The sequence below is a fragment of the Arvicola amphibius genome, chromosome 9 (assembly GCF_903992535.2).
Source record: "Arvicola amphibius chromosome 9, mArvAmp1.2, whole genome shotgun sequence".
Taxonomy (NCBI): Eukaryota; Metazoa; Chordata; class Mammalia; order Rodentia; family Cricetidae; genus Arvicola; species Arvicola amphibius.
Genome location: NC_052055.2, coordinates 40,533,823 through 40,559,030, shown reverse-complemented (window position 1 = coordinate 40,559,030; position 25,208 = coordinate 40,533,823). Strand labels below are relative to the sequence as shown.

The 25,208-nt window shown below is 46.3% G+C and overlaps 1 protein-coding gene across 2 annotated transcripts in view; it reads right to left on the bottom strand.

Moving 5' to 3' along the window:
- Nucleotides 1–25,208, bottom strand: part of Aco2 (aconitase 2) — a 44,362-nt gene that overhangs the window by 12,191 nt on the left and 6,963 nt on the right. The window contains exons 2-6 of one of the 2 annotated variants that reach the window (XM_038344012.1): nucleotides 18,254–18,391; nucleotides 14,599–14,735; nucleotides 7,774–8,032; nucleotides 3,253–3,345; nucleotides 180–338 (exon numbers count right to left, since the gene is read on the bottom strand). In XM_038344012.1, the coding sequence (XP_038199940.1) occupies nucleotides 180–338; nucleotides 3,253–3,345; nucleotides 7,774–8,032; nucleotides 14,599–14,672 (585 nt within the window). In that variant the 5' untranslated portion in view covers nucleotides 14,673–14,735; nucleotides 18,254–18,391. The remainder of the gene's footprint in view (nucleotides 1–179; nucleotides 339–3,252; nucleotides 3,346–7,773; nucleotides 8,033–14,598; nucleotides 14,736–18,253; nucleotides 18,392–25,208) is intronic. The other variant, XM_038344011.1, reaches the window with a different exon arrangement.

Genomic DNA, 25,208 nt, shown 5'->3' with positions numbered 1-25,208 from the left:
AGGCCCTACGCACCACATAGTATGATCCAGGTAGCTATCAAGGAATGGAGCTTGCATTCCCACTCCTCTTGTTCAGCCCTACTCCTCCCCCAAGAGAACCTAGCCTGGCTCAGCCATTCGGAGCCCACAGTCCCCCATGCACCCCCAAAGCCCAGAGCAAGTCCTTTCCTAGCCCTCACCTTGGGACACTTCAGCTCCCACGGGATCCCAGCCATGACATCCACAGCATCAGCACCCCCTACTCCAATGCAGATGCCTCCCAGGCCACCACCATTGGGAGTGTGGGAATCAGTGCCAATCAGAAGAACTCCAGGATATGCATAGTTTTCTAGAATGATCTGAAAAACAACCAAAGACATTAAGCTTAAAAGCTCTCAGCACAGAACAGAAATGGACACAACAAAGGATCTGCTGCACTGCCCCCACTGACACCAGACCACCCAGCCATGCCTGGGTATTCCTGAAGTATGGGGTAGGGGGCAGCCTCATTTAAGCTACTCTTACATGGCCAGGCGGCCTGGACTCATGAACAACTCTGTGACTTGGGCCTGTAAATGCCTCCCTGTCCCTCAGTGCCCTTATTTACAGTAATACACACACTCAGGTCATCTTAACTTCCGGATATGGCAAGAGTGCCCTGCGATGGCTTGGGACAAGTGTGACGAAGAAAGAACTCCCGACAGACTCTCAGCTCACCCAGTGAACTGCCCAGGTTGGGAGCTAAGCCTCCCAGGCTTCTCATCAGGGTAGACAGTTCTGTCAGGACAGGCTTCAGTCCCCACAGGGTATTTAAGTAAGTACTGAGATGTAGCAAGATTCTCCAATGTCTAAGAAGCTGCTTCCCAAGCTTCACACCCTGCAGATGGCTCTGAGAACACAAGCAACTTGCTCATCACCTGCCCTGTTTGCCAGGGCTGCTTCATCACACGCTCTTCCTAGCTGTGAAGGCCTGGAGATGAGTGCTCTCTAGATGCTGGGTGAGAGAGCAGGGGTGGCACCCACATCAGTCCTACCCCACTGTCCAGAGCCCTCCAAGGTCTGGACTCATGGGAACATAGGTGTCCAGCCCACTCCTTGCCTGGGTGTTCACTCTACCACCTACTGATTTTTGTGAGGCCGTGGGCAAGACTTAGCCCTCTTGACCTCTGCCTAGGGATCAGGATGTAGTTCTCAGCCACTGCTCCAGCATCTGCCTGCATGCTGCCATGCTTCTCCATCATGATGAAAATGGACTAAACCTCTGAAGCTGTAACAAGTCCCCATTTCAATGTTTTCTCTTATAATAGTTGCCTTGGTCATGGTATCTCTTCACAGCAACAAATCAGTGACTAAAACGCATGGTTCCTGGGAATGTTGTTTTAAGAATCATGCTGAACGCTTAGTAGGGGGCCAAGGGCAGGTATGAGCACCTTGTATTCACCATCTATCTCAAGCTGTGGCTTAAGAGCTGCCAAAAAGACCTGGGCCTTTGAACTAAAATGGAATGAGGGATACTTGGATTGGAGTGCCCAACTGAGAGTGGGCCCATATGCCTTCATACACTCTGGTCCTTGCTGGCTGTGTGGCATGGCAGCCCTGTCACCCTGGCAGCCCAGTCCAAAGGGCAATGCAGTAATCCACTCTTGGCTCTGGTCTCAAATGCTGGGCAGAGCCAGGGGCCAAGCAGGGTCAGATGACAGCCTGAGTCAGCTGCTCTGCCTGGGATGGTGGTAGGGAGAAGAGTCACCTTGGAAATGCAGAGGATGGGTAGTTAACGAACACACACCAGGCTAGGCCTCAGCAGCCACCTTTGATGGGAGGAAGGCAGAACCTCTCTGAATCGTATGCACGCACAAGTTTCATTTTGTTGTTGGAAACAAGGCCTCAATATACAGTCCAGGCTGCCTCAAACTCTCAAAGGTCTATCAGCCTCTGCCCCCTTCAATACTGAAAGTAAAGGTGTATGCCACCCTGCCTGGCCCACACTCATTCATTCATTTATTTTTAGGAAGGGTTTCACATTGTAGCTCAGGCTCTTTAGAATTCAGCTTTGTGGCCCAGGTTGGCCTCAAACTCACAACAATCTCTTGCTTTAGCCTCCTGTGTTCTAGGATTATAGGTGTGCCTACCATAGTGGCTTTGTGGATAAAACTATCTACCAAATTGAAACCAGTTTTAGAAGACTCTGGAAAAGTACCTGCTAACATGGCCCATGGCATCAGTACTTCCACCCTACAGTGTCCGACTGGTAGAGGGAACCAACCCAGCAGTGCTCTGGGCAGGGCACCCTGTTGACAGAGGCTGCAGAGCATCATGGCGGGGCAGAGCACTCTCCCTCGGGGCCAGATCCCTACTGCACAATTAGCCAGGAACTGTCACTGGGTGAAGATATTATTTTTTCTGCCTCGATTTCCTCATGTGTATGTTATAGTAAAGCTACTTATTTCACAAAGTTGTGGTAAGTACTAATAAGTTAATATCTTTATTATTTTTAAATTTATCATGAAAAACAGCTCAACTAGTATAGTACTTGCCTTGCATTTATAAGACTTTGGATTCAGGGGGCTGGAGAAATGGCTCAGTGGTTAAGAGCATTGCCTGCTCTTCCAAAGGTCCTGAGTTCAATTCCCAGCAACCACATGGTGGCTCACAACCATCTGTAATCAGGTCTGGTGGCCTGTTCTGGTCTTCAGGCAGAGAGAATATTGTATACATAATAAATAAATAAATATATATATATATAAAAAAAAAAGACTTTGGATTCAATACCCCAGCACCACAAATAATTATAATTACGTTTAAAAATTATTTTAGATTTATTTATTTATTTGTATGTATGTATGTATGTATGGATGGATGGATGGATGGATGGTCTACGCACCATGTGAACACCTGGTGCTTGTGGAAGTCAGGATGGGGCTTTACATCCCTTGGATCAGCTACCTACACAGCTGGACTCAATACTTGTGAGAAAAGCGATACACACAAAATAGCTTATTAGTGAATGTAGCTCAGAAGTACGCCTGGGATTCCCCAATACCATACAAAGGACAGCACTTGAACTAAAGGTAGGAACAAACATCTAACTTCTATCCCTTCCTCTGCGCATGCTCTCAAGCATCTCTACTCCTGTAAACTGCAGTTACATACCTATAATCCCAGTACTCAGGGCTCTCCTAAGCCTCAAGTCCCCAGCAGGCCTGGAGTATGCTCTCATTACCAGAGTGAAACCTGGGCTTGGGGCCCGTGCAGACAGGCTAAGCTCTGTGTTACCTGGTGAATGATTCCAGATCCAGGCCTCCAGAAGCCCACACCATACTTGGCACCTGCAGTTGCCAGGAAATTATACACTTCCTGGTTGATGTCCTATTAAAACAAATCAATAACCAGAGCATTAGTTTGATCTGGAATGACCTCACACTCCACACTCCCTCCCACACGGTGCTGACATGCTGGCATCGTGAATACAACTCTTCTCTCGTAGGGCTTCTAAAAATAATTCCAGAGGGCTTGGCTGCTGGCCTGCTGGCAGGCCCAGGGAGAGAGACGGGAACAGAGACAGCTCCACTTCCATGATACCTGGCCAGGGGGACAGTTTGGGAACAAGTCCCTGCCCTGCACTTCAGTTTCTTTGTAGAAGGATAATTGAGAAAGCCTCCTCTGGTACTCAGATTCCCTAGCCAGCGCCAACAGCGAAGGATGTGTGTCATATGGTACATGGCTACTAGAGTGGGATGGACACAGAGCGAGGGGGACTATCACAGGGAAGCAAGGGGACCAAGTGGACATGCTGGTTTTGCTTCTCCATTGAGTTGTGGTTACCTGGGTGGAAGCTCAACTAACATCAAGCTAAGCAGCCCCACAACTCAGGAAGTGGACAAGACTGCTGTCAAATCCATTTAGAGATGGAAAATCAGAGGCTCAGGGGAGGCCTGTCTAACCACAGACCTGGAGAATCCTGACAGAACCCAAGGCTGTTGCCTCTGAAGAGGGTGTAAGACTCCAGCTGAGAGCACCTAGCCGGTGGCAGTCCATAGCAGGCGCATAGTACTTGGTAATATGTTGGGCAGGCCCCAGATGAAAGGCCGCTAACTGGGTGGGCAGTGATCTGAAGAGGATGAGCTCCACTGTTCCCAGGTTCCTGCAGGCAGGGAAGCCCCACAGTACAGCTAGGTCTGATGAGGCATGTCCATGGACACATGAGACTGACCAGGGACAAAAGGGACAGCATCACGGTGGAGTCTAATGCTGAAATGGAGGGACAGGTTCCACACTTGGTAAACACCCTGAAAAAAGCTTTAAATTCCTGTCATCCAGTTGTGTCCTTCTGAGAGTCCACTTGGTCCCCAAGTAAAAGAATGGCAGACAAGCTGTGTTACCAAAGCAATCCCTTTCGAATTAATAATTAACACACTAGCCCTGTCTTTTACAAACCAGTCACTTGCGAAACTGGGACCCAGGGCAGGAGGATGGGTACATTTGTATGTTTGTGAGACGATAAACATATGTAGAACTGACCATATCCCTCCCCTTCTAAATCTGCATGTCTCTTCAATGCTCAGGTTGAAAGTCGGCCATGACTGTTAAGCAGGACCTTTAAAGAGCCTCTGCCCTCGTGAATACAGACGCTGTTATTGTGGAGTGCAGTACTGATAAAGGAGTTAGACCTGCCTGATGTTCCCCGCTCGCCCACGTTTGCTTGCCCTTCCACCTCATGACAGTTCACAAGTTCTTGCCAGATGCCCGGACTTTCCATCCTTTAGAATGGAGCTGAATGAGCTTCTATGGTGTATGATTTTCCTCATCTGTAGTGGGCTGTTAGGGCAGCAGGAAACAGACCTAGACAAGTCTTCCCAGGACTCTAGGGTGTAGAAACAGCCTTTCCCACAGCCTTCAAGGTCCTGCCTGCCTTGTACATTCCGTCTTCCCACAGGGCTCAAGCCTACTCCTCTCTTCACTCTATAAGCTTCAAGGTTCTTCCTGTCACAGCACCCTTGTGTATCTGCTCATTTATCTATTTATTTATTTAGGTGGGAGGGCAATGGGACATAGGGCCAGCGGCTCACAAAGGCCAAGCTGACCTCAAACTCACTGTAGAGCTGGGGATGATCTTGAACTCCTGATCCCCGTCTCCACCTCCCAAGTGCTAGAGTTACTGGCATGCTCCAGCACCCTTGGGCTTTGCTAATCTGTCTTGAATTTCTTCCTTCAGTTATCTGTTTCAGGGTCAATTTACAGTCCCACCCCCAAAGGAGCTGCTCCCACCTTCCCCAAATCTCAACCAGACCTCTTTCTTACAGAACAGAGCCTGCAATTTCCCTTCATATCGCAGTGACTTGGTTTCTCTACATAGAACTTTAAGATCTGTGAGGGACAGGCCCTGCTAATCTAGTTCCATTAACAGTTCCTGCCATCACACTTAACATGCAATAAATGTTCAGTAAATAAACCTTTGCTGAACACAAGAAGGGATGAGATCTGAAATCTAAGGTTCTGTGATCCACACCTCTACCACAAATGGTGGCCCTGCTGTGGCAGCTGTTCCAGGGTCCCTGATTTCTGCAGGGACATGTCACATGATCACCCCTCGGCAGCTAATGTGGAAGTTGTGAGCCTGCAGACAAGACTTGATCTCAGCTGAGTGGAAAGTGTCACTGTACCCCTTAGGACTCTATGGGCGGCTAACAGTGGTGAGAAAAGCTAGAATGGAGTCAGGTGGTGGTGGTGCACGCCTTTAATTCCAGCACTTGGGAAGCAGAGCCAGGCGGATTTCTGTGCGTTTGAGGCCAGCCTGTTCTACAAGAGCTAGTTCCAAGACAGCTAGGACTGTTACACAGAAAAAACAAAAAAACAAAAACAAAAACAAAAACCCCCCCTGAAAAAAGAAAGAAAGAAAGAAAGAAAGAAAGAAAGAAAGAAAGAAAGAAAGAAAGAAAGAAAGAAAGGGAAAGTTAGAATGGGAAGGCTGGCTGTCCTCAGTGTCTCCCAGGCTGGCCCGGGTGGCTGGAGCACTTTCAGTCACACGCTCTGCTCTGTGCCAGCTGGGCATAGGCCTGCCAGCATCCACCTCTTGCCAGTGACCACTGGAGAGCACCCACTCCCACTGTCAGGGGCAGAGAGCAGGCGGGCCTAGGGCTGGGAGGGCCAGGGCCAGGTCTAGGAGTAGTATTCAGGAAGCTACCATGAGCTTGGAGGCATGGGTTAGAGTTCAAAACAAGACGGGGCATCCAGCTCTGAGTGACAGTTTCAGTGGCACACAGCCATTAGCAAACCTCCCAAAAGAAGACGCATGGAAGAAGGCTGTCAGCATGAGAGCTCGAGCCTACCACTTTTGCAGCTGAGAGAGTCAATTCATGGTGCTGCTACACACAGGAACCTCCATTCTTTTCCCTAGCTGATCCCCAGGAGCCAAAAGAGAACAAGAGAGAGGTCGCACGTGACATGGATACACATAAAGGAAGATGGGCTATGGGACAGAAAGAACTCTGACTCCAGGCACAAGTACTATGTACCAGCACACCTGGCTCTGCAGCACTTTCTCCTCTCTCTGTCTCTCTCTCAGACAGGGTTTCTCTACGTAGCCCTAGCAGTCCTGGAACTCACTCTGTAGACCAGAATAAAGATTCCCCTCCCTCTGCCTCCCAAGTACTGAGATTGAAGGCATGCGCTACCACATCCCTGCTTATTTCTTTGTTTATTATTATAAAAGTGTGTGTGTGTGCTTTAATGGAGGTGCCAATAGAGGCCAGAGGTATCAGATAACTGGAGCTGGAGTTTAGGATGATTGTGGGCGCCTCATGTGGGTCCTCTGAAGAACAGTATGCACTTTTTTTTCTTTTTTGAGACCGGGTTTCTCTGTAGTGCATACCCGGCCAGTATGTGCATTCTTCAGCCTGCAGCCACCGTCCCAGCACAGCAGAAGCACTTTCTAACAGCCGAGAATGTTTTCTATATTAAGACCAACAACACTGGGATTTTCTAACATCTTCTCAACACAAGATTTTATTTCTACTATTAGGAAGAATTAAAAGCAAGTCTTAAAAATATGTTAAACCTAACCAGGTGGCTCACGCCTTTAATCCCAGCACTTGGGAGGCAGAGGCAGAAGGATCTCTCTGAGTTCGAGGGCAGCCTGGTCTACAGAGCAGGTACCAGGACAGGCCCCAAAGCTACAGATAAACCCTGTCTCAAAAACGAAACAAAACAAAACAACAAAAAGAAAGAAAGAAAAAAATATGCTAAACTCGAGGCTGGAGAGATGGCTCAGCAGTTAAGAGCACTGGCTGCTCTTTCTGGAGGACCTGAGTTCAATTCCTAGAACTCACATGGAAGCTCAAAACTGCCTGCAATTCCAGTTCCAGGGGATCTAACATCCTCACCCAAACATACACGAAGGCACAACACCAATGCACACACAATAAAAATCATTAAAAAACAAATATGCTAAAGCCAACCAGGTGATAGGAGGCAGAGGCAGGTGGACCTTTGTGAATTGGCCAGCCTGACCTACAGAGCGAGTTTGAGGACACAGAGAAACCCTGGCTGGAAAAACAAGAACAAACACAAATGCTAAAGCTCAGGGCTGGAGAATGACTCGGTGGTAGAGCATTTGCCTGTCACACAGAAGGCTCTAGGATCTATCCTTAGATCCTCAGTACCATAAAAAAAAGACTGAGTCAAGCAGCTTAGTAGAACTCAGCAGTGCTCCAGCAGACTGCAACATGGGCTCTACCTCCCTTTCCCCATGCCACACCCAGCTACCATCCCTCCCCACCCCCACCCCCAGCGGCTCACCTTGGCCCTGCGCAGGTCTTTCTCACCCCCAACCTGGGCCTCAATCAGATGGTCACAGTGGATAGTTGATGGCACAGCCACCTTGGGCAGCCCACTGCTAATGAACTGTAGCATAGCCATCTGGGCTGTTGCATCCTGCATGGCCACCCGGTCGGGCCGTAGACGCAGGTACGTCTTTCCCCGTTCGATCTCCTGGTTGGCTGGGTCATCCAAGTGTCCATATACAATCTTCTCTGAAAGAGTGAGAGGCCGGTTCAACCTATGGACAGAAGGAAGGCAGACTGGTAGAGGCTTTGCAACTCAACTGCCACAGCTTCTCCTTCTCCATGCTTATAACAATGAGCAGGCATAGGAGAATCTGTGTGCAGGATCCCAAGATCCACTTGGGCAGGATCAAATCAATGCTGTTCCTGTGGCATCTCCAGGACATAGGAGTATTTACTGTGGTGATTTGAAATTTACGTGAATGTCAGCATCACAGAAGACAGGACAGGTGTGGTGCATGCCTGCAATACCAGTAACTGGGAGGTGGGGCTAGGGATCATATCAATATCATCTTTGGTTGTGTAGCAAGCTAAAGGCCATGGTAAAAGCCAGTTTGGATTTAGATGAAGTCCTTCCTCAAAATAAATAAATAAATAAATAAATAAAAACAAACATAAGATAACAAGACTAGTTTTCTCAAGAATATTTGCTTTTGGGCCGGACAGATGGCTCAGAGGTTAAGAGCATTGCCTGCTCTTCAAAGGTCCTGAGTTCAATTTCCAGCAACCACATGGTGGCTCACAACCATCTGTAATGGGGTCTGGTGCCCTCTTCTGGCCTGCAGGTATACACACAGACAGAATATTGCATACATAATAAATAAATAAATAAATAAATAAATAAATAAATAAATACTTTAAAAAAAAGAATATTTGCTTTTCTACTACACAACTCTATTATCCAACAGGTATCAATATACATTTTCTCATCTGATATTAAATACATTCTTTTTTTAGGATTTATTTTATTTAGTATATGCATGCCTGCATGACAGAAGAGGGCATCAGATCTCATTTTGGATGGTGGTGAGCCACCGTGTGGTTGCTGGGAACTGAACTCAGTACCCTTTAAAGAGCAGTCAATGCTCTTAACCTCTGAGCCATCTCTCCAACCCTAAATACATTCTTTTTTAAAAGATATATTTATTTATTTTATATGTATAAGTGCTCTACCTGCACGTACAACTTTATGCCAAAATCAGATATCAGGCCCCACTGTAGATGGTTGTGAGCCACCATGTGGGCGTTGGGGATTAAATCCAGGTCTCTGGAAGATTAGCTTGTATTCTTAACTGCTGAGCCATGTCTCCAGCCCTTAATTACATTCTTGTCATTTAATAAACATTCCAGTGCATGAGCCTTCAGCAGAGAGATGTTAACAGCTCAAACTCAGTCAACAGCCTGAATCCTGTCTTGGAGCCCCTACCTTTGGTGGCACTTTCTCCTGTGTCCTCAGCCATCCTAAGACACAGGAACCCTGCCAGCACTGCATTCTGCATTCACTCGACTTGCTGCAGCACTGTGCATGAATATCCACCTCGCACGCATCATGCCTGTTTCTCTATTCACAAGGCATCCCAGCCAGTTTCATGCACCTGAGAGGTTTGGCTTTGGCCTCCGGCTCCACCTCCCACTTAGGCTTCTCTTCCCAGATCCCGACTCCTTTGGAGGCTCATGGCTCCCTTCCACATAAAGACAAATATGGCAATCGAGTCAATCCCTCAAACAGGCACAGACTCTGCCAGGACTCGAGTTCTTCCCCCTCCCCAGCCAACCCTCCACATACCTTGCTGTTTGCCAACACAACACAGCAGCCATATATTCCTCACTTTGACCCCAGAAACTTCAGATCAACTTGATGCCTGCTTTTGCCTGGAAAGCATCAGTCACCCACGGCCTTTGGGTGATCTGACACCCAGAGTAGAAGCTCTGGGTTATAGCTGACCCTGTTACTAAACCTACTAACAGACCACATAAACAAACTGGCTTCCCCAAGGAGTCCCCTCATCTACCTGTCTCAAAGTACAGGACAAGACTGGAGTCAAAAGCTCACCCTTACAGCACCTCCTCTGTTTTACGGCTTGACCTCAAACTCACAACAGCCATCCTACCTCAGCCTCCTGAGTGCTGGGAGTATAGGCATGTGCTACTGCTGCCTGGCTACTTGTTTTCAAGAAATGAGTTACATAGCTTAGGCTAGCTTCCAATTTATAATCCTCACACCTCAATCTTCTCCCTCAGCATTCCCAATGCAGGCTTTACATGCATACACCACCACACCTGGCTAATTTGTGAATGTGAACGCGTATATAGTACATATTGTTGCTGTTTCAATTTATTTATTTTGGGTTTTTTTTCTTTTTTTGGTTTTTTGAGACAGGGTTTCCCTGTAGTTTCTAGAGCCTGTCCTGGAACTAGCTCTTGTAGACCAGGCTGGCCTCGAACTCAGAGATCCGCCTGCCTCTGCCTCCCGAGTGCTGGGATTAAAGGCGTGCGCCACTACCGCCCGGCTTATTTTGGTTTTTTGAGACAGGGTTTCTCTGTATAGCTCTGGCTGTCCTGGAACTTACTCTGTAGACCAGGTTGGCCTCAAACTCACAGAGATCCGCCTGCCTCTGTTTCCCGAATGCTGGGATTAAAGGCGTGTGCCACTGTCACTCAACTTTTTTTAATTTACGGACAATTTTGATTTTATATGCATGGGTATTTTGCCTGTGTGTATGTCTATGCACTGTGTGTGCATGCAGAATTCACAGAGGCCAGAAGAGGGTGTGATTTTAGATCTTCTTGAACAGAAGTTACAAGTGATTATGAGCTGCCATGTGGATTCTGAGAATCAAATTTGGGATCTCTAGAAAAACAGCATGAACACTTAACTGCTAAGCCTGCTCTCCAGTACCTCTGTCTTGTTTTCGGGGGCAGGAATTTACTTTATAGCCCAGACTGGCCTCAAGCTCAAAAAAAAAAAAAAAAACTACTGTCTCTACTTTTTGGGTATTAGAATTACATGTTGCTGGAATTTGCAGATGCATGTTACCATGGCTGACATAGCTCAGTGCCAAGCTGGTCAGGGCTACAGAGCCAGACCTTATCCTCCTCAAACAAATTAACAAAGATACCCTCGAGGAACAGCGTTCCTGAGGTAGAACCACACTGACTAATGTATACAGAGTCTACTTTGGAGCTGGGAAGTAAGTAGCTCAGGAGGTGCTAGGCCTTGTACTTAGCCCTCACCACCAGAGACAAACCAGCCGAACCCATCTGCCACACCCCAGAGCGCTTTCCTGCCCTCTGGTAGTAACTCTTCCACCTTTCCCAGTCCACCACGGATCTGCATTCTGTCACTGAAGGTGAGTGCTATCAGGGTACTTCATTCTGGGATTATTAAAAAAGATGTATTGTTTATATGTCTATGTGGACATGTGTAAACAGGTTAACTGCAGAGGCCACATGACTGCACTGGATTCCCAGAGCTGGAGTCATAGGCGGTTGGTTGTAAGCTGCCCAGCCTGGGTGCCAGGTATTGAACTTGGGTCCTCTAGAAGAGAGCCCTGAGCCACCTCTCCAGCCCAGCTTTTAGGATTTTTTAAGCACCTTGTGTGTATAACACATTTTATACTCACAGTGCAGATGAGGAAGGAAAGTGAGTTCCCCAGGCTCCAAAGCTGTCACACATAACTAGACGCGAGGAGGCAGCAGGGTGTGCTGCTGTCTGTGCCTTCATTTGGACTCTGCTGTAACCAACACTGAGATGGCAGCATGAGCATGCAGCAAATGCAGATCCCTCCTCCTCTTCTGCCTGCCTGGGCCCTAGCCCCTAACCTCACTGTCCCCTAGCCCTTGAATTAAGAGCTCTTCTCTAAGGCCCTGGCTGTGCAATGCAGCAGCTCAACCAGCACTTCTATGAACCTCCAGGTCTGCGTCATGAAAGCCTCCACTAAAAACAGCAGGAGACTGAGGTACAGGGGCTGGCCATCAGTTTGCAGCAGTGTATTCCAGGCTGGTGGGTGGTAATGACTCACTGTGTGGAACACAGCTTCTCTTTCTGGGCCCAAGAAAGCTGAAAAATAGCACCAAGACCTTGAAAGCAAATGCCTGAAATAATAGTTAAAAAAAAAAAAAAAAAAACAAAAAAAACAAAAAAAACAACATGGCACTGGGCTGGTGAGTTATGGCTGAGCAAGGATAGGCACTTGCCTGGAAGCCTGATGACCTCAGTATGACCCACGAGGAACACGCACACTAAATACAGTGTAGTAAAAAAGACTTAAAGCCTGACAAATCAGAAAACTTTGGACAGTTCATCATTACATCCTCTGTGATTGAGGGCAAACTGGGTCCTCTATGTTTATCTGTCCCTTTGTTGTTCTGGGTGGCAGAGACCTGGTTCCTGAAAACAGAATCTGACCCTACTGTCAAAGGCACAGGGTGGAGGAGAGTCCCCTGGCAATGTTCTAGCCTACTTTAAAGTTCTTTAGACTAGCTTGATCTTGTTCAGGTTTTGTGGATACGGTCACATCCACTGTATATTCATGTTTGATCAAAACATAACATGCATATTTGAAATTCTCAAATAATAAGAAAAGTTCTTTAGAATAGAGCTGTTTTAGAATAGCCCCATGTCCACTTTTTCCCTATGTACAGCAGGGTTTCCCAACCCTAGCACTCTGGGGCCAGGTGACTCTGCTATGGAGCTATCCTGTGCACCGTGGCATGGTTAGTGGTGTTACCTACCCCCAAATAACAGTCCCTCACTGTCTCAAGTAAAGATAACCTAAAATGTCTCTACACACTGCTGAGTATCCTGGGGGCAAAACCAACTGTCTGAGGATCACTGGTTTACAGCAATAATGATAACAGAACAACCCATGTCCGAGTACCAGGAACATGCAGATAGTGACTAAATTCTCTGGTTAACACAGGATTGAAAAAAAAAAATTAGTGGAAGTTTTTGTTTTCTTTAAAATTCAAATATTTCTATTGCCTTAAAAGCTTGGTCCTCTTGTGGAACTCCTAACAGTGGGAACAGGGGCTGTTTTTCAACTCTTTTACTGGATTTTGGGACCCTATTCCTCATACTGGCCTTAGTACATGAGGAGGTGCTTAGTCTTATTGAAACTTGACATGCCATGGTTTGTTGATACTCATAAGAGAGTATCTTTCTTTCCTAAACAGAAACAGAGGGGTGGATTAGGGGGTAGAAACAGAGGGGGAGTGGGGGGAGGGACTTGGAGGAGAGGAGGGAAGGGAAATTTCAGCGAGGATGCAAAATAAATTTGTTAAAAAATAAAAAGAGGGGCTGGAGAGATGGCTCAGTGGTTAAGAGCATTGCCTGCTCTTCCAAAGGTCCTGAGTTCAATTCCCAGCAACCACATGGTGGCTCACAACCATCTGTAATGGGGTCTGGCCTGCAGGCACACATGGGGACAGAATATCGTATACATAATAAATAAATAAATATTAAAAAAAATAAATAAAAAGAGAGAGAGTTCATAGCCAGGAGGAGGAAGAAGAGGTGTTTTTTATTGCTTCAGCCAATAGCTTATAGTGAAAACTAAATGACAAGCTGGGTGTGGTACACCTTAAATCTCAGCACTTGGGGAAGCAGAGATGAGTGGATCTCTGAGTTTGAGGCCAGCCTTTTCTATACAGTAAGTTCTAGGACAGCCAGGGCCGCACAGAGATACCTTGCCTTAACAAACCAATACAGCCGGGCAGTGCTGGCCAATGCATTTAATCCCAGCACTCAGAAGACAGGCAGGTGGATCTCTGTGAGTTCGAGGTCAGCCTGGTCTACAAAATGAGATCCAGGACAGGTTCCAAAGCACACAGAGAAAGCCTGTTTCAAAAACAAAACAAAAACAAAAACAAAAAATACAAACAAACTAAATGGCAAGTAATACTTCCTGGTCAAGTTAGCAGGAAACTCCTTTCTGTGACAGCATGATTACGAAGAGAGGGCAAGTCTTGAAGATGAAAGGAAAATCCAGTATTTTCCCACTGGGTAGTCAGAGAGTCTCAAGAATAAACAGTGTTTCATGGAGAAAAGTATTTGTACAAGGTCCTGTGTTGGTGAGGACAGTGTTTTCCACTCTGGCTGCACTTGAGAAAAAGCTAAGAGTCTGGCTAGCTCTGCCCACACTTTGATGTCATCAGTTCCTGGAGGATCCTGGAGTTTTGTTTGTTTTGGTTTTGAGAGGCAAGGTTTCTCTGTGTAGCCTTGGCTGCCTCCAGAGTACTAGGACTAGAGGCATTGTACCACCATGGCCAGCATGTGCACACATGCATACACACAATAGATTAAAATGTCATTTAAAAAATAAAATCTGGTGCCATCTTCTGGCAGGCAGGTATACATGCAGGCAGATCACTGTATACATAATAAATTTTTTAATTATAATTTTTATTACTTTTATTTTATTAATGATAATCATAATAATCATAATAGAACCAATGCTGCGGCCATTAGAGTCAGACAGAACTGGACTGACTGTAGGTTTCACCATTCAACAAACTTAGAGCCTTAGAAGGTAGTTCTCTACTCTGATGCTTCTGCCTCCACCTCTCAAGTGCTGGGACTGCAGGCATGTACCATAGTTCCTTCCTGGCCTTCTGGGCCTTTTACTATAATTCCTTGGAAAAGGGCCAGCAGTTCCAAAGCAAATATTTCCCCACAGGGGCCTTTGTTTCCTAAATAGTAGATCCTGCCACCATCACTCCGGACGCCTCCTGGAAGAGAAGCAGCTCTCAGTCGGCACCTCGAGATCCCCGGCAGGCTTACCGTTTGCGGACAATGTTAATGTTCTTTTCTAGCAGGTCATAGCGGATGTACTCATTGGGCTCAAAGTGGCTCATGGCCACCTTGGCTCGTTGGCACAGGACAGAGGCCACATGGTACTGCCGAACACCCAGGGCCTTCTGCAAAACAGAAGAAAACAGTACCATAAATGGGTTTCTCAAGTGTCTACATTTGAAAGACAGGTGCAGAGGGTGAAAAAAGGAATCAAGTGCCATGAGCTGCCCTATGACTGTCGTCTTGATTCCCTTAACTGAAGCATGGGTGACTTAGGAGCCACAGAAACCATCCCTGAAGGAGAAAACGGGAGAATTCATAGCAGAATCACTGATTCAAAGGAGCGTTCCACCACGTAAGTTATAACAGCTGAAGAAAAGAGCTAGAGCAGCCAGTAACAGGGATCTAATCAGTCTGTGGACCATTCAGAAATATCGTGTATGAAAGTTCCAGCAGTTCTGAAGCCCACGCTACAGCTAGAACTCTGTCCACTTTGTAGGTTCCCTGAGGGTGGAGGAAGGCTCTTTACTGCCTAGTACATCTCAGGAAGCATCAAAGGTATGTCTCCTAGATAGAAGAATGAATGAGCAAAGCCTGTCCTAAGCTTTGGTCATTACCTCACCCTTCCAAAAGTTGTTGCGTGGCTCCCTTGCCTTCATTATTATTATTATTATTATTATTATTATTATTATTACTACAAATTTTCCCCTCCTCCCCTCCTCCCACGCCTTCTGACATGTGGTACACTTCTTGATTTCTATGCAAGGGGTAAGTGATGCTAAGTGACTTTTAATGTAGGCCACTAAAGGACTAGCTTCTGTCAGGCAGCCTCTGGCTCAAGCTGAACCTGGGAGAAGACCATGTTAAGACATAAGGAGTCCAGGGAGAAGTCCCCTCGGAGAAGAGCAGAGGACTCCTGTCAATACAGCACGGCCTTGAAAGTGATCCACCTGGCAAAGGAATGCTTCTGCTCCAGCACAAGCCTTCAGATATCTGCAACCCTAGGCAACATCTGAAAAACCAATTTTTTTCAGTAGTGCCAAGGGCCTTATGCATGCAAGACAAGCACTCTACTACTGAACTAATCACTCATCCCGACTACACCTGCTTAAGTGAGCTCATCTGCAAACTCCTGGACTACACAAACTCTGAAAGGTAACTGGAGACTTGTTTTAAGCCTGTAATTTGAGGCCTGTTTGTTGTACAGCAACCAGCAAAAAATAGGATAGAGAATATTCTAGTTAATTTTAAAACTCTGATGACAACATTAACAGAGAAGGAGGCCAAGAAGGAATAAATTAATCTTAGGATGGTTGCTATTGCTGTGATAAAACACTATAACTAAAAAGCAACTTGATGGGGCTGGAGAGATGGCTCAGTGGTTAAGAACTTTGCCTGCTCTTCCAGAGGTCCTGAGTTCAATTCCCAGCAACCACATGGTGGCTCACAACCATCTGCAGTGAGATTTGGTGCTCTCTTCTGGCCTGCAGGGATACACGCAGGCAGAATACTATATACATAATAAATAAATAATTTTTTAAAAAAGCAACTTGAGGAGGAAAGGGTTTATTTTGTTTACACTTCCAGGGAACAGTCCAGTATGGAAAGAAGTCAGGGCAGGAACCTGGAGACAGGAACTGATACAGAAGCCATGGAGGAGTGCTGCTTACTGGTTTGCCTGGCATTCGGGGCCACCAGTCCAGGGGTGGCACCACCCACCATCCCACATCAATCACCAATCAAGAAAATGCCACATAAGCTTGCCCACAGGACATTCTAGTGGAGTATTTTCTCAGTTGAGGTTACATATACTATTTATTTTTGTAAACTGACTGCCCTAAGCATCAGTTAACTTAGAAACAAAAATAACAATACCAGTGTCTAGGCTAGCAGGCAAAATCATAAACTGTAATCCTAATTATAATGCCAACAGCAAGGAAACAGTGCCAATACTGGAAACTAAACTTAAGGAAAAAAAACGCTAAGGTCCATTGAGATGGTACAGTGGAAAAAAGTGTTCTGCAAATCTGATCACCTAAATTCAATCTCCAGAATCCACAACAGAAAGAGAGAACCAACTCCTACGCATCGTCTGTCCCTGACCTTCAGATGTGCACCATGGCCTGTATGGAGTCAGAGGACAACTTGTAACAGTCGGTTTTGTCCTTCCACCATGTGGGTCCCAAAAATTGAACTCAGGCTGTTAAGAGTTTAATGGCAGGGCAATTACCCAATGAACCAACTCACTGGCCCATGTACTAACTAAAATAAATAAATAAATACCGATTGTTAGGCTGAGTACATAATTCAGTTGGCAGAACACTTGCCTAGCATACACAAAGTCCAGGCTCAGTCCTGGCACGACATAAACCGGGCAAGGCAGTGAACACCTGCAATCTCAGCACTTGGGAGCAGCAGACAGGATAACCAGAAGTTTAAGGCCAGCCTGGGCTATAGGAAACCCTCTCTCAAATAACTACGATGCTGATGACGAGAAAACAAGGACAAGAAATGTGATAGAGACTGGACACACGATTCAATGGAAAAATGTGTGTACCTTGCTATTCACGCGGCCATACACATCACTTCCACACACCCAAACACCCTAACATCTTGACTGATATTTTCCTCACCAGCTACTCTTTTCTTTCCTTTTCTTTCTTTCCTTCCTTCCTTTCCGCCCTCACCCTGAAACAGGGACTCACTATGTAGCCCTGGCTAGTCTCATACTCAGAGATCCACCTGCCTCTGCCTCCTGGGTGCTGGCGCTAAGAGTAGATAGCATCACTGATCACTCATCTTGGGATTTTGTTGTTGTTTTGAAACAGGGTCTTACTGCATAGACTCGGATGGCCTGGAACTTGCCTTGAAGACAAAGTTGGCCCTGAACTCACAGAGATCCACCTGTCTCTCTCCTGAGTGCTGGGATAAAAAGTACGGTATGCACCAACATGTCCTGCTATCAGACTACTCTAAAGCCACACCTATTTACAGACATGGCTGATTTATTTGTTTTGGGATTTTCTCTTTAAAAAAATTAAAATTTATTGTGTGTACATGTACATGTGTGTTGATACACTCCTGAGGCATATCAGAGAACAACTTACAGGAGCCACTTCCTTTTTGTCTGTCACCTTGGTTCTAGGAACTGAACTTAGGTAGTCAGGCTTCAAAGCAAATACCTTTACCCACTGAGATTATTAGCCTAGATTTTATTATTTTTAAGGCAGGGTTTCACACTGTAGCTCAAGCAGCCCTAGAACTGTATAGCCCAGATTGGCCTCAAATTTAAGATGATCCTCCTGCTTCTCAAGTGCAGGAATTACACATGTGAGCTACCATGCTTGCCTTGTGTACCTGATTTTCTGAACCTAGATGAAAAATCTAATAACCTTGATCCTGGTTTACCATCTCTACCATCAGTTTCTGCCTATTTCCAGTCCTGAGTCTACAGGAGTCCTGGTGTCCTGGTCAGCACTACATGGTTCCTGAATGAGAGGCCTGTTGTCTCTACCCTGTTGTCAATTTAAATGTTAAGCAAGTTAATGTCTTAGCTCTTTATTTACATGACACTTATGATGGCTATTCTTAGTTACCAACTTGATAACTGGAATGAACTACAATCCGGATATGGAGGGCACACCTGTGAGTTTCTGTTTTGTTTGAAGTGGGAAAATGCACTTCTAATCCGGACCTCAGAGGTAGGAAGTCACTCTTTTGATCCAGATCTTGAGGTAAGAAAGACACATCTTTAATCTGGGCCATACCTTCTGGTGGAACCCTGTAAGGACAAAGAAGAAGGAAGCTCTTGCTCTTCACCTGCTTGCCCTCACTGTGCTAATACATTCATTCCTTTACTGGCACTGGAGTCTCCCTCAGGATTCCAGCACATACAGAAGACCAGCTGAGACACCCAGCCCTGTGGGACTAAGCAACTACTAGATTCTTGGACTTTCCATTCACAGCTAGCCAGTGTTGGATTAGCTGGACTGTAGCCTTTCCAATAAATTCCACATATATATAATTTATATGTGTAAATATATAATAAATATATAAAATATATGAATATTTGCTTATTTATATATACAAATAAATATAAAAATAAGTGTGCTTTATATGTGCATATATTATAATAAGTACACACACACACACACACACACACACACACACACACACACAGATTCATTCCATAAGTTCTGTGACTCCAGAGAACCCTGACTAATACATTTCATGAAACTTATTTAGAAACTGGGCCTTACTATGTAGTCTAAACTGGCCTCAAACTCATAATCCTGCCTCACCCTCCCAAGTACTAGAATATGCCATGACACCCTGTTTATTCATACTTTGTTTTATTTTGCTTTTCAAGACAGGGTTTCTTTGTTCAGTCCTGGCTGCCCTGGAACTCGCTCTATAGAGCAGGCTGACCTCAAACTCTTAAGAGATCCTCCTGAGAGCTGGCATTAAAGGTGTGTGCCGCCACCGCCCAGCTTTCATTCATGCACTTTAAACGTCCCATACACTGTCCTTAAGCAGCAAGCAAGATGCAAAGCTCTGACACCTAGCAGAGCCCCATGAATGCAAGGTAACTTTGGTTGCATTCAATTAAGGTATGTTGGTGAAAATAGTGAATTCGATTTCATCAGGACATATGACAGAACAGCCAGGCTGTCCCTAACACAAAAGTCAGGGTTGAGTGGCAGTTCAGTTTGGTGGCTGTTACACTAGTTAGACATGATGAGTACCCAACCAAGAGTGTTGACAAAGAGATCAACACTGACCTAACTAAACATCTGTCCTCGTGAGCCTGTCTAGACGGGTCACGTTTGGATGTCCAACCTGAAACTCATGCTTATTGTGTGTGCAGCTGGCAGACACTGAGAGGGTTAGGCTTCCCAGACACAGCATGGCACTCTAGTGACTGGACCACATTATAAAAGTCTCAGTACATGTTTTTGACCTTTGCCCAGGAGAGAATGGGCGGCCTCTTCCACTCACCTCTAGTCTCCCAGAGGTTGTTAGAAGACTCTCTCCTCCATCATAGCTCACTGTGACATGGACTTTTAGTGCAGGCCCCAGACTAGAGCAAAAGTCCGAACTTCTTGTCCACAATCTAGATGACTCTCACAGGCTAGTCCACAACCCTGGTGTCACAGTCATTAGCTCCTTTTGCTTAGGTGTCACCGTCCCTTACAGTGTGCAGGAAAAAACTCAAGAGGAATGGCACCTGCAGCTGATTCTGTTTTTCACACTGTTTTAACTGCAACGGTCAGTCTGTGGCCCTGCTAGTGTGAGCTTGACAGTAGTACTGTGTTCATTTGTATGTAATTGGTCCCCATAAGCTCATAGAGAGTGGCATTATTAGGAGTTGTATGGCCTTGTTGGAGGAAGTGTGTCACTGTGTGGGTGGGCTTTGAGGTCCCTTGTTTGAGTTTAGTTCAGTGTAACACACAGTCCAATTCCTGTTGCCTTGATCAAGATGTAGCCTGCACCATATCTGCCTGCATGCCACCATGCTCCCCACCATGATGATAATGGACTGAACCTCTGAACTGTAAGTCACACCTCAAATTCATTTTACATACCAACCACAGTCCTCCCTTCCTTCCACTCCCCCTTCAAATAAATAATAATAGACTTAACCTCTGAACTGTAAGCTGCCACCTCAAATAAATATTTTCCTTTATAAGAGTTGCCATGGTCACAGTATCTCTTCCCTAACTAAGACAGTCACATTATTATTATTATTATTATTATTTTTGAGAGACAGGGTTTCTGTGTAGCTTTGGATGTCCTGGGATTTTCTCTATAGACCAGAGTAGCCTTGAACTCAGAGGTTCACCTGCCTCTTCTTCTCAAGTGTTGGGACAAAGGTATGTGCCACCACCACCCAGCATGTTAAATGTTTAGCTTGATTTTTAGCAATGTAAAAGTCACAGAAACTTTAAACAAGATCATGAGATTAGAGGTGAATTTTTTTTAATTAAAGTCTTTTTTATATATTTTTTATTTATTATGTGTACAATATTCTTTCTGTTTGTATGCCTGCAGGCCAGAAGAGGGCACCAGACCCCATTACAGATGGCTGTGAGCCACCATGTGGTTGCTGAGAATTGAACTCAGGACCTTTGGAAGAGCAGGCAATGCTCTTAACCTCTGAGCCATCTCTCCAGCCCCCTTATGCCACGCACCGTGCCCCAGTGTCTGCGTTCAGTGCGCTTGAACCCTGTTACCGAGATTCTATTCGGTCAAGGGGGCTGGAGGTTAAAATACAGACACGCACGCACGCAGACAGAGAGACAACGACACGGGTCATCCTAGAATTCCCCAAGAATGCCCCCTTTATTGTGTTCAGGGTCAGAATATATAGAGATAGCCACGCCCCAGCCAAACCCACCAGAAACCACTCTGCCATCAGGAACTCGCTGAAGGTCTCGTGCTCAGAACAGCTGTAGGCACTCAGATCAGGGGATTACAAGAAATTCAGGATCTGGGGTCTCACTGCTCCCAACATCTCCCCACTAAATTTTTTATAAAACAGTGTCTGATCTTAAGTATTCGGGGAGATGAGGGGTCAGTATTTCCAGGTAACATGTACTTCAGGCACTGCTGTGGCATCCGCCAGGCGAGGCACCGACTGGGCTGACTTCCACCACAGCCACCTAGCAAAGCTCTGCTCCAGCAGCCTTCTAGCCCCAGCTGCATTTGTTCTGGGTCCAAACTGGTGCATGAAGTGGAGCAGAACTCAGGGAAGCAGGCTTGCTGCTCTGCAACCACTGAAGGGGCCCCACTTAGGGAATTTGGGCGTTGTCAATCTGTCTGGCTACTTCCTGGTGAGCGGGGACAACACTGTTCATTTACCCCTCTTTCTCGGTTGGAGTTCCACTTGCTGCCAAACCGAGCGAAGGACATCAGGATTAACACATACACCCCAATCCACCCTCACCTTCTGAGGGCGACCTCTCAGCGTTCCCTAGTTCCCAATATCTCAGCTGGGACCTCCAATTTCCGCGCATTGTGCCCCCATGTCTGCGTTCGGTGCGCTGGCACCCAGTTCGCAAGATTCGGGCAAGGGGCAGGAGGTTAAAATACACAGACACACACAGACAGACAGCGACATGAGTCATCCTTGAATTCCCCAAGAATGCCCCCTTTTTTGTGTTCAGGGGCAGATTATATAGATAGCCATGCCCCAGCCAAACCCACCAGAAACCACTCTCCTGCCATCAGGAACTCCTGAAGGTCTCGTGCTCAGAACAGCTGTAGGCACTCAGATCAGGGGATTACAAGAAATTCAGGATCTGGGGTCTCACTGCTCCCAACACCCTTAGAGGTGAATTTTTAAAAAAATCACTGTGGCTATGCATACAGTGCATTCACAGACACAGGGAGTACCAAAAGGCTGTTGGTAGTTTCTCACACAACCTTTCCTAGTTATGTAACACATCTGTATCTAACACCTGAGACAAGAAACCTGACAGATACCAAGGAAGACATCCCTACAATGATATTCCTTTGTTGGGTCAAGGTCAGCGAAAGCCCATAGTAACCTTCGCAAAGATCATAAAGGAGACTTCTGGGTGGGCAGCCAACAATAAATAAGGACTTCTGCTTGGGATGCCTGGTTGAGATTCACAGAGGAAGAGGGTGTGTACAGGCATAAAAGACAAAGCCGGGGAGTACCACTCAGCGGTAAAAAATAATGACATCTTGAAATTTGCAGGCAAATGGCTAGAACTAGGAAAAAACCATACTGGCTGGGTGTAATGGTACACACTTTTAATCCCAGCACTAGGGAGGTAGAGGCAGGCGGGTCTCTGTGAGTCTGAGGCCAGCTTGGTCTACAAAGTGAGTTCCACAGAGAAACCCTGTCTCGAAAAAACCAAACACCAAAATAAAACAAAACATACTGAGTGAGGTAACCTAGACCCAGAAAGACAAAAACAACTTATAGTCACTTATAAGAGGTTTTTAGACATAAAGCAAGGAATAACCAGCCTACAGTTCACAACCCCAGAGAACCTAGACAACAAAGAAGACCCTAAGAGAGAAATACATTGATCCGCCCAGGAAGGAGAAAAAAATAAGATCTCCTGAGTAAACTGGGGAGGGGGGGCGGGGGGTATGTAAGGGGAGTGGGAGAAAATGTATCGCTCAATTAAAAACAATTAATAATAATAATAATAATAATAACAACAATAATAAAGACAGAGCAGGGGCCAAACTTGGTAGTTTCATCCCAGCACTCAGGAAGGCTGAGGCAGGAGAAATGAGAGTTCAGACTGGTGCTATGGTGTAAGAGTTTGTCTCAAAATGAAGCACAACCAGACAAAGGGCAAGACATGGTAAAAGGTAGTATGGCTCTGTCCCTAAAGCTGAACTCTAAACTGTGGCTTTTCAAGAGGAACAGAACCAGCCCCTAGTCTATGCTGCACCTGCACCTGTCATGGTGCCTGGCTGGTACAATGGCAGATTCCTCCCATCCTACCAAGCCTAGGTTATACCATAACTACCTGTTATTGAGCCATCATGTCAACGAGGCCTTGTCCTCAGCAAGCCAAGGAGCTGGAGGTGGCCGAGCTACTCAAGAGATTGGATTCCTAGGTCAGGAGGAGGTCTCCTGACTTACTTCACTGAGAGACAAGTCACTAGGTACCTGTCAGCATGCCCCTGTGGGATGCTCCAATGCAAAGAACAGGTACAGAAATTACATCCTTCTAGATCTGGGTCCTCTTTCTTAGAATTTCAGACTCCTGAGCTGTGGGACCGTGGGATTCCTGACCTTTCTTGAGACTTGATTTCCTCTTCTGTAACAGAAAGGGAAAACAGCAAAGATTATCAGGGTCGGAAAGCACGCAGTTTTTTTTTTTTTTTTTTTTTTGGTTTTTCGAGACAGGGTTTCCCTGTAGCTTTGGAGCCTGTCCTGGAACTAGCTCTTGTAGACCAGGCTGGTCTCGAACTCACAGAGATCTGCCTGCCTCTGCCTCCCGAGTGCTGGGATTAAAGGCGTGCGCCACCGCCGCCCGGCAGCACGCAGTTTTAAAATGGAGCGAAAGACCCAAAATGACAACATAAAACTGCCAGTGTTTCACCCACACAATGGCTGAGAAAAAGAAAAAGAAAAGAAAAAAACTGCCAGTGGGGGCTGGGGAGAAGAGGTGGGAAACTCCTGGGCTACCATACTTTGTTAAGAGGAAATATAAAAGATGGCTTCAAAAATACAGACGGGGCCAGACTCCTGGCTACTCCTCGCTGCTCTCAGCACCTAACTGCTTGCTCAGCCCTTCCTGGCAGGAAAGCCTCAGGGGGAGCTCCTTCTAGGGGGGCAAACCAGGAATGACTGTCAGTCAACACTTTGTGGAGTAGAAGCATCTTCCCACACCTCCACTGTAGCTTCTAACAACATTTTCCCACCCCCGGTGATAGGCAACGCTTGGCATCTCTCCTAAGAATTCAAAGCTACACAATTCCCTCTTGCAAGCAGGCAATCAGCTAGCTCGGTTGCTATGCAACCAGCAGGAACAAAAGTGGTGCAGCCCTTTCCAGAGACATGGAAAAGTACGGTGAAGAGGCATGCCTCCCCGAGTCCCTCTAAATGTCTACCAAAGACAGCAGGGGTCTTTTAAGAAACAGGCCAATTTATTCACTCATCCATCTAATTCTCTTTTGCTGCTGCCTGCAGCAGCAGAGACTGGGCATGTCGTGTGCTGAATACAAATCCTGAGCCCTGCTCTGGCCTGCAGATTAGGCAGTAGTTCTACAGCAACACACTGAGGAGGGGCACCCTACAAAGCTCCTCAGGCAGCCTATGCGCTCAGCCAAGAACAAAGTTGCCCTGTGAGACCCATACCTCTGCCTCACTGGTATCTGGGGCAGGAGGCAATCACAGCCCCTAGAGACATACAAAGAAACCAGTTGTGGCAGGGCAAGTGAACTGTGTACCCCGTATCCAGAGATCTGGTTTCTACTCCCTACCCCCAGGGGAGGGCTCCGGGGTAAAAGGTTAGCTAAATGGTCAAAAGACCAAGTTCTATAGTCCAACATGTGACTCTGTAGTGTACTACCAGTGACCTCAAATGACTTACCCTTTGTGGGCCTCAATTTCATCATTACAAAAACAGGCTAGGAATGTTGACATTTTAGGGTTGCTGTGAAGGACAAATGGGTAAACCCTGGTAAAAGAAAATCTAGGACGGATCTCTGAGTTCAAGGCCAGCCTGGTCTACAGAGCTAGTTCCAGGACAGCCAGGCTACACAAAGATACCTTGTCTCGAAAAACAAACAACAAAAAAAGAAGGCCTAGGTCTGTGACAGGCGGAAGGTCCTGAACTCAGTATGTGACAGCTGCTATGCTCCCTGCTCCCCAGGCCTCAAGTGGTGGCTCCAACATCAACACCAGTGTGTAGACTAAACATTCAGGGGGCTGAGTCTGTTGTGAGGCCGTAGCACATCCACCCACCGTTTGCTTCAGCCCTGTATTACAGTATTTAAATTACAGTTCCCTCATAGCATGGCTGACAACCATATGTAACTATAGTCCCAGGGGATCTAATGCCCTTTTCTAACTCCTTGGCACCTGGCACTCACCTGGTGTAATA